The following is a 16,938-nucleotide window of genomic DNA, read 5'->3' as shown; positions in this document are numbered from 1 at the left end:
TTGGAAAATTCAGAAATACTCAGAATACCCAGTTCCTCCCAAAAGGGTCAGTGGACAAATTTTGCATGCAATCTTTAGTGACACTGAAACACCTCCTATGTCAGACTGAAGTGACTACATGCATATATCACGGGTTTAGAACACATTTGGCTTCGTATGGAAGAGTAAAAAACATAAAATGAAATTAAAGTTCAATTATTTCTATTTTGGCATTGAATACTTCAGTATTTCAGGATCCATGATATAAGATTTATCCTTTTTTTGTTAATGAAAATTAAGATATTTTAGTGGTTTTGGTATTCATGAATTAGGTTGCAACTTCACTGGACTTACGCCTTTGCAGCTGTTGTGTATACATTGTTTTTGCTTTTGTAAAAGTGTATGTGCTATTCTGTCTTCACTGTATCTTCATAACTAAAATAAATGACAGTACAGGTGCCAGATGTTCCAGAGCGCCTAAGCATAATTTCTCCCCAGTGATGCTTAAAACCTTGGGTACACATAAGCAGGAATGGATGATTGCAAATTAAGACCCCGTGTTATGTAACAAGCAAATTATTTTAATTGTGCTTACATGGAGAGGCACTGCTCAGTGCCATGTAAATTCCCAAGATGAAGATGGCGGGAAAGAAACGCTGACAGCTAAGTGTTTACCTACTCACAATGCACATTTTATTTTAGCCCCTGACAGTTAATCATGCACGTACCACAGGCAGCAGGGAGTAGCGGATGCAGAATCCCGGCTCAGAGGGAAAATACTCATCGGAGATGAAGCGAATAGTGATCTGGCTTCCCTTGGAAATGTGACCACCTGGGAGCGATTGTGACCCACACCAGCGACCCAGGATTGTCTTCTCAGTCGGATCTTCTATTTCCACAAAGTCGTACCTGGCACAGTGAAGAGAGAAAGGGCAGGACATGTTTTTGGTGTCTTAGATATGATTTGTTAATAGAACCAATCCAGCTATTGCTGGTGCTGTAGCTGGAAATCTGAACTTAGAGTTGAGCCTGTTATCTTTAATTGTGTTCTTGCCTCATTATTAGTCTGTCAGCTCCTTTAAGACTCCCATTGGCACGGTCGTTCTGAAGGTGAGATTGTTAATAAAGCTGCAAGGGCAATAAAGATTTAACCTCATTTAAAAAAAGAACACAAAAATAAATATCTGTAACAGCAGGGTAGCTGCATGAGATGAGATCTCTATTATTTACAGCCCGAGTTAAATGGATAAAAATAAACTGGAAATCACAAGTGCATTGCGGTGAAATCTCAAGTTGAAGGATCTAAGGATAGTGCAGCATAAGCAGCTGTTACTTTTGTCGATTAATAACCAATGCTGCAGTCTTTTGACAGGCCTATTACACCACATGTCATTGAAATATAGTTTTTAATTAAACATTGTTGACTGCACAAGAGACCCTCTTTAATTGTACTCCAAAACAAATTTCCAGTAGCAAAGTAAAAACTTTACTTTCACGTTGTTTTGTTGTATTGGAGATAGCATCTTGTGGAGAAAACCACAACTCTGAAAACCTTGCCAAGCAGAGGAAAAAAAATACAACCAGGGGTTAAATTCTGATATAAGGCCCTTAGCTTTATTAAATATTAGATTTCCACTTTGTCAAAGGATTGTTTTACACGCCACACCTGTTAAGTCGCTAGAAAGAGAATGCTGCTTCTAGCTAGCTATAGTTAGCAAAGGCACCACAGACATATGCTTCTCACAGCTTTCTGAAATATCCACCTATCCTAGTATGTCCGCTGTCGCACGATCTGATATCCTCGTGTTGGTGTTGTTCCCAGATCATCATACTAAAGGTTGTTCCAGGAGCAACATTGCAAGTGACCAATCAGAATGTTGTGATGTCATACTTTTACGACTTCGGGAAAAACCGGCGTAAAACAAAAAACTGTACTTAAGCTGCGAGAAACCGCCTTTGTCCGCCGATCAATGGACCCTAACCCTTTAATAAACGCTAAGCAGAATTGATATTGTCCTTGCAACATTGGAATTTCATAAATGCACGAATGGGTTGGTGCACAAAAGAATAACGTCACAATAATGTGATTGGTCACTTGCAATGTTGAACCTGGAACAACATTTTCATGATGATCTGGGAACAAGACCAACACGAGGATATCAGATCATCCGTCCGCTGTCAATCAGTAGCCTCTTTCTGTTATCTATTACTTCCCTGCTTGCCATTATATTTCTTTCAAATCTAACATTAAACCATTTTATCACCTGTAACTGTAAAATTTTGCTTTATTGACATGCATATCCTACCTGATGTTATCTGTTTTTTCTTTTTGAATGCATGTGTGACTAAAGAAAGTATCACTTGATCAAAAGCACTGTTTCCTTGTCGTCATTTGAGTTTTCTTTGTGTAGAGATCTCACAGAAGTCTTGTGGCATATTGCTTATAGATTTACTTAGTACAACCTAAGAATGACTTTTAGATTTTTGACTTGTCAGTTACAAAATAATTGGTAAGCACACAAGTACTGTTTCAGTATCCCAATCATTCCTCAAATGGCACTTCAGGTCTTTAAGCTGAGTGACTCCTGTAGTTGCAAAAAAAACCTGCAAAATGTCCTTCTGCCCCCATGTTGTGTGACTTTACTAAGTTTCTGATCATCATATTAATATGATTAGTTCTTTAGATATTTTAAAATCACCTTTAATGTGCCATGATGTTCATAGAGTTATAAAGGCAGATAAACAGGGATACCAGCTTAAAAATTATGACTTGACAACTGATTAGCAAATGGGTGAACAGTGTCCCTCGGTTTCTTGGTCAGATTTGACACATTCAGCCAATCTCTGATTACAAATGTCTTAGAGTGCAACACTGCAAACAGCCCGTTCTCACTCCCGAGGCATAACATGCTGACGTTTTGTCATGTCCCGGGGCATTCCTGAGGAACGCAAAAGGAGACCTTCGGCGTTCTTATGGTACGCGGCGGGTTATGGCCGAAATCCAGTGCAATGACGCTCCCGCGGGAATAGACGTTCCAGCCCTGTATTCCAGCCCTAAACTTAACCTTATCCCTAGCCCTAACCATAACCTTTTTCCTGAGCTTAACCAGGACTTTAATGATGTTAAATAGCGTGTTTCTAAGCGATTTGAAGAAAAAGAGCGAACATGTGTAGATTGAGTCCATATGGTTCTCATATTTCCTCATTTTTCCGAGGTCGTCATTTAGGAACGTGGTGGGTAGCCGAAAACGTAATATGTTGACGATTTGTCACCTAGCCTTAAATGTTACGCTTTGGGAGTGAGAACGTGTTGCATATCCAACTTGTACCCTCGTGATAGGCCTTAACTGATCTTTGGGTGATGTCATGATGACTTCATCCATCTTTTATATGCAGTTTTATACTCTAGTTCTGGGATTGTTGTCTTTAGTGGTGCATTCCATCAGACTGAAGATTTTAAGTATTTTTTTAATGAAAAGTACAAATATATATTGGTTTGTTAAAAATCTATATTTTTTATTTTTGACTTCCATTATGGTCAGTAATGAACATTTTCAGTAATATATTAATATATTATAATATAACATATATTACACTATAATATATTATAATATATATAATACTGGATTTTAAAATGAAAAAAAAAACTACAGTCAACATAAACTATAAATTTTAGTGTGAGAGAAAAAACAAGACTAAAAGCATGATGTTTGTGGACTTGTCAGGCTTGTGAGTCTGTCTGTAATTACACGACTGTCTGTCTCCTCTGACCGCCCTGCCAATCCATAATACCAGTAAACATTATGAAGTGCAGAGACATATGGCCATGCTCCAAACTCCTTTGGTGTGCCAGTGAAAATATTGACCAATGTCAGCACTTAAGACATGTAGTTCAGGAGTTCAGCCTTTATTATTTATACCTGTGTTTAACTAGTGGCTGCACTGCATTGAATAAAGCCTTGTTTCACTGACTCTTCACAGTCTGGGATTAATCACTTTGCCATTTGCGTCAACAGGCACGCTAACCTCTCATTCAGTGCTGCCAGTTCGGATATTTGGATTTCAAGGACATTGTTTACATTTGCACAGGCTTGACAGATTCAGTTCAAGCTGGTTTCAATAAAACAACATGGAGGGACATGAGCAATGCTAAAAATGGATTTTCTGTGATGTTAAATAAACTAAAGGGGTGGGAGTGTCAATACATTTACCAACTCTGTTACCTTTGATGTGGAAATGTATACAGGAAGTTTGTTATCTGCACAAATGAACTTATTGAGAAGGGCAAAACTGTATATTTCCAGTTTAAATGCATTAATGTTTGATAATTTGTAACAGCAAAAAATCCTTTTGGAAAAGGACAGAACATCACTTTAGCTCATCTCTGTTGTCCTCGTTGGAGGTCAGTGAATCGAGAAGCTTTCTTCTCTAAAAGTCATCTTTTAGACTGCTGCAGGGCTTTGACAGATGGCTCATCAATAATGCAGAATACCCTGATCATTACACGTCGACATGTATTCAGAATCACCATGTTCAACAGTGGTTTCTCAGATTTACAAATAAGGCGACATACTCACAGTGAGCAGGATGAAAATAAAAAAACGACCTTTTACATGTTGCAGTGAAGAAAGGAGAACCTTTCAGTACCCAGCAAAGAAACTGTGTTTAATATTCACAAAGCTTTCTTGCTACATAGTTTTCCTTCTTGTACATTATTAATAGATACAATATCTGCCACAGAGATGACGCAGATTAGCAACACAAACACTGTCTTTTTAGTCCGCTCTTTTCAGACTGGAGACAGAGAGCATAAATGCCTTTCTCAGAACACTCCTGTCTGGGAGTCGTCAAGCACGAATCTGCTGCCATGCCAACCAGCAGCAAGACCAATCCCTCTCCAATATGCCTCTCCTCCAGTGGATTTGGTAAGAATGCTTTTCATCGTGCCACGGAAAAAACAGAATAACAGATGAGCATCCCGGCTATTCCCTCTCATCATAGCAAAGAGTTCTCACTCCAGGGTTGTTACCAGAGCCAAACACATCTCCCACTGTTGTTTGTTTTAGCCGCATTGATGTGAATTAGTGGACAGGAGATTAGACTCTTGTTAATCTGTGTCACGTTACACAGTGACATAACAGAGTATCGGCAGCGTTGCGCGTGATTTTCTTTGTTATAACAACCAGAGAAATGCAGGTCTAAGAGGAAGTTTTGGGGAATTAATTTTTAAACACACATAAAAGATAAAGTAGCAGACTAGGCCAGAGGCTTGTGTGTGTGAGTGTGTATGTGTGTGGGGGGAACAAAGTGTTTGTGTTTGATAGAGGGGAAAAAAGAGAGCGAGTGTAAGAGAAAAGCAGGCAGGTTTGGGATTCTGCGTGTGATTGCATGCACCGCTCATCTGTCTGCCAACCCTGGCAAAAGTATGTATCTTGGGATCTGAGCAAAACCTGTTGGGCTTTGTTGGGGGCTTGAGAAGGGTTGGACAAAGATACAAAAATGCTAGAGCTGGAGCAGTGGATGTGAAAATGACTTGCATGACCCTGGAAAAGGATGTTTTTATCGTCTTTGCCCCTTTCTTTGAGGGTGTTGACTAGTGCAGTCTTGTAAGGGCAGTACAGCACAAAAGTTGTCAGTCGGCACCCTGCCCTACTGTGCAACTTTCCCTCGCAGAGTTTTGACAGCAACATTAACCTCATTCGTCAACGGGCACCTGGTCCATGGCAGGTGAGCTAAGGCGCTCAAATTACCTCCAGTCACACACAGAATTTTTAGTTTTTCAATCAGCTGCCCATAAAGACAGATTTATTTAGTTGCACCAGAAGCATAAATGCTGGCTGGCAAAACAATACAGCACTTAAGACAATTAAATTAGCTAGAAACAACATATATAAACACTAGAACAACATCAGAGCCAACATCACAAACACCTCATTAATTGATGGAGTTGAATTTCAAGGAACTGTTCATGGAACAGGATTTACTCATTCGTGTCCACAGCCTGCTTTTTCTGCTACACCTTGTCAGCTCTGTAGAGAAGTACAGCGGTCATTCACATTTTTATCCATTAGGGGGCTCTCCAGGAATGACTAGTGAAGTTACCCTCCCCCAGAATCTTCCCCAGATTGAGCTCCATCATGCTAACCAGCCAGTTGTGATATATTGGCAGAAAGGTACTGAGCATAATGTGCAATGCGTAAATGGGTAAATCGATTGGTGGGGCTTAGGATCCTATTTTAAAATGAATGGCAACAGGGGAAAATCAAAGTAGTAATTGAAAGCCGAATGCTCAATAAATTATAGAATGTACTGCATGTGTTTTTGTGTCTGTGCTGCTATGCAGAGGGTGTGGCTGTTCTATGAGCTGATCCACGCATCAAATATATATGTACTAAAAAGCAATGCTAATCCATGCCTTTCCTGGGTGTAACAAATAACTGGGTTTTCAATATTCACACTCTGGCAGACTAAAGGCAGTTTTACAAATGACCACACTCTGACTGATTTTCAAATATGGATTAAAACACAGATGGGACATGTCTTTACTTCAGACCAACATGTATCTAGCATGCCAACTGGGAAAGCTCCTGTATGATCTCATTAAGACAAGCAAGCAGAGAAAGTGCTCTATAAAGGACAATGTATATTACTTCTGATGCAGTGCTGATGATGGTTATATTTTTCTATAAGACTAATATAATACAATATCTTATTTGGGGAAAAAAAGAATTGTTATGTAATTAAATTTCATTGAAGTAATATTAAAATGCTTTCTGGGAGGATGGCCCCTTTGTTAAATAAAGTGAGGTCAGAAAACACAACAAAACAAAATTTTTTTATGTTGCATGAATTTTTTTTATATGTATATTTTTTTCAAATGCATGGCCTTACTTGCATATTCCATCTTCAGGGTCCTCTAGCCCAAATCGCTCATCAAAGGTAAGCTGGATCCTCATGTTGCTGCTGGCGATTAGTCTCCAGACTAACACTGTATTCCTCGGATAAGTGCGCGGGAAGTCTGGGCTGTGGATCATTCCCTCTCCAGACACTGTTATAACTTTCTCCTGGTTAGAATCTTGCACTCCTAAAACAGAAAAAAGAATGCACAGACCATGTAATAGCTTAATATGTAAATCAGATTACCAATAGGGATACTCATTTTATTGCATTTTAATTGACAAGAGCTTGGTTTGAAAAAGACTTAAGGTTATAAACTAAAACATGAACATGTCTGCCACAATGTAAAGAATTATTATGTAGTTTAAAATAATGAGGTTTTTACCACAAGAAGTGAGACAAAATAAGCGCTCACTGTTTCGTCAGGCAAATCATTATGTGATTGTCCTCCTACGGTTGGTGGGCCCTCAAGCACCCACCCCAGGGTAAACTGGTCTCTTGGTGTTCCTACCCTCACCTGGTGATGAACTTTAGTTAGTGACTGAAACAGTGAGACTGCAAATACAAGCAGTGGAAATGAACATTTCCTCCAAAGAGTGTCTGGGCTCAGCCTTAGAGATAGGCTGAGGAAATTGGTCATTTGGGAGCCACTAATCCTCCACATCGAAAGGAACCAGTTGAGGTGGTTAGGCATCTAACTGATGCCTCATGAACTCCTGGTATTTAAGGTGATTTGGATGTTCCCCTGGAAGGAGCCCCTGTGAAAGACCGAGGACATACTGAAGAGATCACATTTCTCAGCTAGCTTGGGAACAGGCATTCCCAAAGTGTTCCTGTGGAAGAGCTGATTAAGTTGTGTAGAGCCAGCCCTGCCCTCTGCAACCCAGACCAAGTTACCTGGTTGCATGGATTAAAATTTGAGTTTGAGATTTAAAAAAAAAAACATGAAGGTAACCAATCAAAGAAGTTAAAAATTTAACTGGCAGATTTATCTGATACTAGAGTAAACACAAAAGCAGTCTCCAAAGAAAAATTCTACAATCATACTCTTTTATTTTTTATTATCATTTGTGAGTGCATGTAATTGGATTTAATTGTATTGTTATGATTCTTTGTAGGATTCAAGAAACTGTTTTGACCAAACCCAACAATCCAACTGGAACTAGTGGCTACAGGGTTTTAATGACAATGACAACACAATGACTATGCTTGTCACTCAGACCCAGACTGCACAGACCCTGTCACCTTGACATGAAAAATTGCCAAGATGCTTCCACCTGAGCCTCACAATCATTGCAAGACAAAACCCTGAAACCATGCTGACTGCAGGGCCATTTTAAAGCCATTTAGTAAACTATAATTAAATATAAATAACATGAATACACGAGAAGCCATCTGCACAATTAAACACATTAAAATTACTATAATATATATATTTTACATTATATATGTCTATAGTGTAGTATTAATAATTATATCTGTATATAATTTATATGCTTATTTATACTGTTTATTACTGATTACACAGTCTAAAATACCTAAGTATTAATTATAACTGAAAAACAACAACTTTAACCATTGTTAAAGTATGTCAAAGGTATTAAAAGATGATTGTTTTGTCTTTGCTGTAAAATCACACATACACAATCTTTTAGTCTGCTTCTCTCTGAGGGAAATGCACTTTTTAAAGAAGCCAGGTTAGCTGTTTTCCCCAGGCGCATTCATTGAATGCAGAGACGCTATTGAAATTGGCACAAAACGCTGTAATGCTGTAGCTATATTTAAGTGAACAACATATAATCTGGCTTCAGGAAAAAGGTTCCTTCAAGCAAAGCCACGTTTTCTACGATAAAGGTTTAAGCTTGTGTCAACACTGAAATATTTTGTTTTGCATTACATAAATTGTCAGCAGAACAATTTACTAATATAAACACTCACTCGATGTATTCCAATTAGCATTAACATGCTGTGCTGAAATTTTGATGACTTTCTGTCAAAGTTTACAATGATAAATTGATACCATCCCCAGCATGGTATTTATTTTTGTACCACTGATGAACATTCAGTATTCATAAAACAATCCAATGCATTTAACCATCAGATGAAGCAGCAGGGGCGTAATGTGTTCAGGAGAAGGAGTGTGCTGCTGGATGTTTGGTAGTCCATTAAATGGATGAGTAACCATTTCCCCCGTGCAATACGAACAATTTTATGTTTAAAGCTTGACTACTCTTTATTTTGCCATAAATTTGACTAAGGATGTGATTCATACTCAGTGGCCTGATTCATTGTGAGGTTATTTGCATTCCAAAAACACAGACAGGCTAGGTTTATGCCATGTTTTCACCCTGTATAATGTCAAAAAACAGCTCCACAGCAACTGAGTTTCTCTGAATGGTTCCAAGGATAATAAATCTCTCTGAAGGAGTGGTCACTGAAAGTAGGTAAGAGAAACCAAATTCAGCTGTGACTTCTTAACAAGCAGTTTCAATTTTGAAAATTTAAAGTCAGTAACTTTAAGCAAATAGTGTTCACGCCCTTGTTGCTCTTCATGTCAAGTTTTATACGTGATTTACAATGAGAAGTTTAGAAGCTAGTCTGCTTGCTGAATTGGCTGTTTTAACATACAGTACACATAAAGTTTAGAGACACTCACTGACTCGGACTTGATTTATATATACTAGATGTGTGCATCTTTGTCATGTATTATAGCTTGCTTGGCTCACGTTTATAAAGCAACATGGGCATTACAAAAGAAAAGGGTTTTGATTGGTGAAGAAAGGCACACAGTCCTGAATGTATTTATCTATTTATTTGGTCTAACTTGATTACATTTTGTTCTTCTCCACTTGCATCTGCTCCGATTCAATTTATCAGACAGAATATGCATATTAGAAAAAAAAAGATTCGGTTTGATTGTGTGCCAGGTGGGAAAAACTGAATGATTATATGCCAGATGCAAAGAAAAACAAAGCCCAGGCATGAATTCTCAATGAACAGGCTCTTTCATAACTATGTGAGGAGTATACCCTCAAGTACAAATTGTCTCATCCAACCAGGGCCAACTTTCAGGGTTGATCCTACTCCTTGCAAAACTGCACATGCAGTTCTTGCAAAAGCAGGAATTTCAACAAGCATTATTGAAATAAAAGTCTCATCTTCTGCATCAGGACTGCACATGTTTATTAACAACAAGCTTCAAAATAAATAATTCAATCTTTAATTTTGATGATCTTTTAGACTATGGTTTATTTATCACATTGTGTGAGATTGATTCTTTTTCTATCCACTTGCTGAGTCAAGAGGAAATAAGGAGATAGCTTTCATGCTATTAAAGCTTTGTTTGCCATCATAATGACATCTTTTAATTACATCCCCATTACAGTGAGGTCCATTTGGTCCATTTGGTATTTAGTGTTTATTAAACAGAGATAACCCAAGTAACTACAAAATGAATTTTTTAATTGCTGATTTTATGTATTATAGACAAAAAATAACCCAACTCTATTTGGCCCGGTCTGAAAAGGTAATTGCTCCTCCTTGTGAAATTATAAAATTAACTGTGATTAAGCAGCACATTTGGATAGTTGAGTTCAATTTCACTTGCCACACCCAAATCTGATTATTGCCAGACATGCTGAATCAAGAAAACACTTAAATGGAACCTGTCTTATAAAGTGAAGTAGGCTAAAAGATCTCAAAAAGCAACATAAATGCTATAATCTAAGAAAACAGCTGAGAAACAGTCATTGACATTAGTCTGGAAAGCACTACAAGGAAGACTCCAGTGAAGCAGAGTGGAAGCCATTACCCACAAATTGGAATAGTGGTAAATAGCGAGGGGAATGGATAAGCGATTTAGTGATTCTGTTTCTATTATCGATATTATTTATCATTTCAAATCGATCAATATCAATTCTCAATGGGTATCATTGGCTTCACTTTGAATCACCACCATCGTTAAAGCAGCATACCAAAGACATTACAGTCATGCAAATAAATTGCATGGTCAAATGTTTATATATGTTGGAGGTCAATGTTGTGATCAATGTTGGGGTCACGACTCAAAAAAATAATGTATTACACATTACACAGAAAACATTTCTTAAATGAACGTTATTTAATTACTCCCAGGAGAAATTAATTCGTTACACTACTCGTTACATTCCTCGCATTTCTCTGTAAAAAGACCTGAAACACATTGTCTCATGATTACCATTTAATGATATGAACCTATAGGCTATCGTCCCACACACCAACACAAATCCCTGTCCTACTGAAGATATCATCTTTATCTAAGTATGCAAGTATAAACACAAACTCGACAATACAAAGAAAAGATGAAAACCAGCACAAAGGGACTTTAAAAGCAATCAGCACTGTGATTTTACTTTAGAAACATGAACAAGTATAGAAACAAAGGCAGCAGCCTGACCGCTCTGTTTGTCACCTGTTGAAGTTCAGGGTCTGGCTGTTGGGCTGGGGCTAGCTTAGTGTTAGCATGCTATCTATGCAACTGTTTGCAAAGAGTTGACATAATGTAATTGTTTCTGTCCAGATCTGTTTCCAATTTACCATTTTGCTCTTCTCCTTTTGTGCAATAAAAACAAAAGTAATGTCCATATCCATGCTGTAGACAGCGTTTATTTTCCTCCTCCAACAAATGAACTGAAATCAGCTGATTGAAGCACAAGTGCAAGTGGAACCAAGCAGACTAACAGTTCCAAGGGACTGAACTACTGAACTATTGAGATTCCCATCCCTATTGTGGTTAGTGTGGCTAAATTAAACCAAGAGCACATCAACAACTTATCCAGGAGGCCACAAAAGAAGCCAAAACAACATCTACACACTAACAGGCCCCACTTGTCTAACGTTAAAATTTGATAATCTGGTAATTTAAGTGCAAAAATGCAAAAAATTGAAAAATTGTTAACAGAGAAAATAATTTTTCTAGGTACTCTTTCCTTTATATCAGAAAGGCTCTGATATAAAGGAATTATGTCCTGATGAAAAGGTATTCCAGATATCTTCATGGATGAAATCATAGTTAATCCAGACCGTCTGCAAACATCCTCTCTCATCCTTACACACCCATCACAAGTAACTGCAGAAGGTGGATGAACAATGTGTTCGCATTCCTCTTTGGTTCAGGTATTTTACTGTGAAGAATCACTCTGAATTATCAGACTGATTCTTCTTTGTGGATCTTTTATACACTTGCATCAAAGCAGAGAGTCCTTAAAAGTGAGAGTACATCACCTGAGAACCAACATCTGATTAAAGTCGAATCCACACGGTGAAAAAACAGCCTCCTTCTTTCATATAAACACTGTCTTTTCATGCTTTTTCATTGATAGCCTCCCTCTGTAATTTATCCTCAGTGCACTGTAATATGCACAGACACGCTACCACTCAGGCCATGTTCTGGGTGTAACTTTGACTTGAAAATGACCTCACACTCAGGGTTAACCAATGTCATCTAATGATCAGAGATGTGGTCCCCTAGAGTGAATTACCTCAAACATGACTTTTCCTTGACCTACTTTTTTCTCTGTGAGTAAAGTAGAGTCGACTATTAAGGGAGGAAGTGACTCTGAATAAATAGGAGCCTATACACTGCAGCCATTGTGCTTTGTTCACACATTAGTGGGTGAACCATTCATGCTGTTAAACATTAACCTTTCCCCTGCCAAAAGAAAACTGAAATGCCCATACAGAAAACCATGATTGTGTGAACACTTAGATTAGTAGACACAAGGAAAGAAACATGAAAATAGTGAGATATATACTACTCTTATAACAGGATTTATAACACACATCTTAACAAATAATGGGGCCCTAACAGTTATACAGTAAAAGTGCTCAAAAACTCCATGCACACACATATGCACCCATATACAAGCACACACTTGCATCTAAACCCAGATGCTTTATTAAATGAAATATAGCTTTAAGCTAAGATTAACTAATGATAATGGCTCCTTTGTCCAAGCTGCTGCATGTTTCTCATAAACAACCATGGATGGAAGAATGAAAATCATTTATCCTGGCTTTTGTTAGGTTCACTAAATTCATCTCTCTTCACATTCTAAAATTACTGTATCTCATTAAATTAATCCTTAGCTTAGGAGTTTATCTGGCAGTAGTATTGCTTATAGTACAGTAGCAGACATAATTTTGGCCTAGCAAGCCGCTATTCAAACCTGAGAAAGCAATACATATGTTTCTCATGTGGGGTTATATACATAAACAGCTTTAAAGGAAATACTGTCTTTTTTTGCTGTTTTAACAGTTGATACATTAACTGACTAAATTCACAATAAATCAGTATGAATGTATTTTCAGCACCTTAATTAAATGATTTTATAATTTTGACCAAAGCTGGTAAAAGATTGGCTCAATACTTTCTCAGCCTCGCATAGATCACAGATAACCACTCACGACAGCTATTTCCTGCCTGGTAATCGACAGCTGAGTCACTATGATACTAAATCCAAATTTCAGCTCTGTTACTTATTGATCAAAATGAATGAGGAGCCTCTGTGCAACAGAGCTGCAGCATTTTTGATGAAACTGTACCTAACAAAGAATTCCCTTCTTTTACTGCATGTGTTCCAGCTTCAATGCAATCAGTCCAACATCTGTTGCTTATTAAATTAGTGCAGTGGTTACTACAGGTGCAGTAAATTCCCGACCTGCTTGGGATATTTATTGCATTTGGGTTTACAGTCAGCCAGCCAGAAAAAAGGAGCTGAAACATGCCATGAGAAACTTTCATACCATTAAAAAATAATTTGGCTCTGCGGAACCCTTTAATCTGCCAGACACAGCTTCTGCATGTTGGGCAGAAGAGGAAGCATAGCAGGTTTGAAAAGAATACCACAAAAGTTGAAGAAACTTGCAGTTGCACCTTTTGTGTAAAAACAAAACATTTTTAAAACCACATTTGTAAATCTTGAATTAACAAAAGCAACAATTTCTAAAACCTGGAAGCTTCACACGTGATCTGAAAAGTTTGAACAGCTTTAAGATTTGTGTCATTATCTAGTGTTCTGCTAAATATGAAGCATGTTTGGACTCTCATTTTGTTCTTCAGATAAAATAACATTTTAGTTTTGTGAAAAGGGCAGTTTTGCACAGGGTTCAATGCATTACTTTGCAAATCAAAAAGTATCGCTCACAGGTATTTGATGTGAATTAAGAGGGTAAGTAGCATAAATGTGCTGCTGATCAAATGCACGTGATTAACTGATCATCAGTAAGTATGACCACCTCTATAAATTCAGAGGTTTTAGTAGTTTGCTAAATTTGGAGCATTCCAGTGTGTGTTTCAATACAATGCTATGACTTCCCAGAGGTAGAAGTCATAGCACCCTACGTTCAGACTATGCAATGCTCACAGAAAGTCCAAATGGGAAATAAAAGACAAACAAATGTCTTAGGCTTGCAAGGTTGCACCTGACCACAAGACTTGTGGAAAAATATCGTTTGAACAGAAGAAACCAAAGTGGCACAGTGCTGGCAAAAAACAAACCAAACACAACATTTTTACATAAACACCTGATCCCAACTGTAAAGCACAATGGTGCAGGGGTGATCATTTAGGCTTGTTTTATGGCTTCAAGACTTGGGAACTTAAGGGAACTTTGCTTAGACGAAAACCTCACTGAAGTAAAGCAACATTATAAAGAAGAGGGGGCCCAAATTTCTCCACAAAGATATGAGACACTGATAATGTGTCAAGTGAAAGCTTTCTTTTTTTATATGACTATATGAAATTTTGACCCCTGATATTCAATCTCGGACAGGTTTCTCCCAAGAAGCTGGCTGTGGCTCAATATAGGGAAATATCTTCCAGGTATGTCATGTTTACAAGAATAGGATGCATATGAAGCGCCTTGAGGCGACTTTTGATATGATTTTATATAAATAAAATAAAATAACATTGAATTGAATTGAATTGAAGTCACAATAACTCTGACCTTTGATCTTTTGGATATGTCATCATGTATCATACAAAGTTTTAAATGTGTTATTAAAAGTCACCTCAACCATTTATATAAGTGTAAAACATAAAAGAAACCAAAAAGAAAAACAAACAAAACAAAAGCAGATTTCATTAATTAAGGGAAAAAGCTATTTTAAAGTTTCTGCCCCTGTGTAAAAAAGTATTTGCCCCCTGCCTTTCAAATCAGGAATTATCTGTGACTGACCACATTTTTTGCAAATCTGAGTTCAATTTCACTAAAAAAAAACAAAAACAAAAAATCATAATAAAACATTATCCCACAATTTAAAGAAACTTGAGAAAAGGTGTCAGTCTGGAAAGGTGTACAAAGACATTTTTAAGGCTTTGGGACCAAAGTGAGAGCCATCATCTACAAATTGAGAAAACTCAGTGTAATAGTGACCAAATAGTGTCCAGCCCACCCAAATTACTGGAGGAGTTCATCAACGACTCATCCACGAGGTAACAAAAGAATCAAAACAACATCTCAAGAAATCCAAGAATTTGCTGCTGAGCTTGGTACAACTAGTTATTTGGTTTGGGGGGCAATTACTTTTTCAAATGGGGCCAAGTAGGTTTGGATCACTTTATATCATTTTCATTTAACTGCATTTTGCATTTACTCAGCTTATCATTATTTGATATATACAATCGTAGATATCATCTATTAATATCATTGATGTTATTTATATTTTTAGCTGACATGGATGTCAAGTTAATGCAAGTTTGACTGACAGCCTAACTAGACTGAATAAGCACATCTATAAGTCCTTAGAATAGATCCCACTGCCGATACTTAATTGATAATTTTGTGCATTTTTTAATCATATCTGAGAAAAAAGGCAAAACAAAATCCCCTTTGGATCTACCTAGAAACGTACAAAAGACTATGGGTTTGTATGCTGAAAAGGGCAGTCTGTGTGATTCCAGGTGTAATTTACACGCTGATCCCAAAGGACACAAGAGGATAAGACAGTTTATTGGACTTGCAATGATTAATTTGGGAAACTTATAACATGATACTCAATAAATCTTTTTCCTTTCAATGTTTTTACACCAACAAAGGGAGGAAAGGATTTGCCAAACACAAAGAGTTATGCTCGCGTCCGTTTCACTTTTCAAACCTTTTAAGCATCCAGTTCTATCAGTATGAAGGGGAAAACTACTACCTGTAAAAACATTTTAAGTGAGGGAGTTATAGGTCAAAAGATATGGAATCAGTCCATGCACTAAAGGCCTGAACCACATGGTTTTCTTGAGCGTTAATGTATTAATGTGATACTGTTGATCCCCTGCAATGAAACGTTCCTTTTTCATGAAACTACCTACAGAGAAAAGTCATGGTTGATGACCTCAGATCATTTACCTTCTAGATTTGAATGAATGGTGGTCCTCCTTTAGCCACAAGATCAACTTGACTAAGAGGAGATGAACAACATCTGTTCACACCTGCTGTAGAACATTTGTAGATTACATCAGATGGCCCATTTCATACCACGTCTGTGTCTACCTAAAACCCTAAATAGAAAGGATATTTAAATTTTCATTTACTACAATTAAAAGTAAAATTTGGTTCATGTTGTTTTCCTTGTATTATTTTAAGTAAATGATACAAAGCATGTGCTGCTAAATTACTGGGATATGATTTGCTAAAAGCAGTGCACTGCAAAAATGAACAATTAAAATTTACTTAGTCCCTATGGACCCTAAAGCGCTTTACACTACATTCAGTCATCCACCCATTCACACACACATTCACACACTGGTGATGGCAAGCTACATTGTAGCCGCAGAGGCGAGGCTGCCGGACACTGGCGCCACGAGGCCCTCTGACCACCACCAGTAGGCAACAGGTGAAGTGTCTTGCCCAAGGACACACGACCAAGACTGTCAGAGCTGGGGGCTAGAATCGGCAACCTTCCGATTACAAGACGAACTGCCAACTCGTGAGCCACGATCGTCTCGATTTTTTTCATTAAGATGAAAAGGAAAACTGACAGTTCTGATTTTAAGTAAAACACATCAACTTTAAGAGTTAAAATTAGCATTAC

The 16,938-nt window shown here is 37.6% G+C and overlaps 1 protein-coding gene across 1 annotated transcript in view; it reads right to left on the bottom strand.

The window, feature by feature from the left end:
• pdgfc (platelet derived growth factor c) overlaps positions 1 to 16,938 on the bottom strand; it is a 51,296-nt gene that overhangs the window by 15,634 nt on the left and 18,724 nt on the right. The window contains exons 2-3 of the mRNA XM_085181491.1: positions 6,871 to 7,063; positions 708 to 888 (exon numbers count right to left, since the gene is read on the bottom strand). Coding sequence (XP_085037617.1) covers positions 708 to 888; positions 6,871 to 7,063 — 374 coding nt within the window. The remainder of the gene's footprint in view (positions 1 to 707; positions 889 to 6,870; positions 7,064 to 16,938) is intronic.

This window comes from Neolamprologus multifasciatus, chromosome 2 (assembly GCF_963576455.1).
Source record: "Neolamprologus multifasciatus chromosome 2, fNeoMul1.2, whole genome shotgun sequence".
In the NCBI taxonomy this organism is placed as follows: domain Eukaryota; kingdom Metazoa; phylum Chordata; class Actinopteri; order Cichliformes; family Cichlidae; genus Neolamprologus; species Neolamprologus multifasciatus.
Note: the sequence above shows the minus strand (reverse complement) of the source record. Positions and strands in the feature narration are given on the sequence as shown.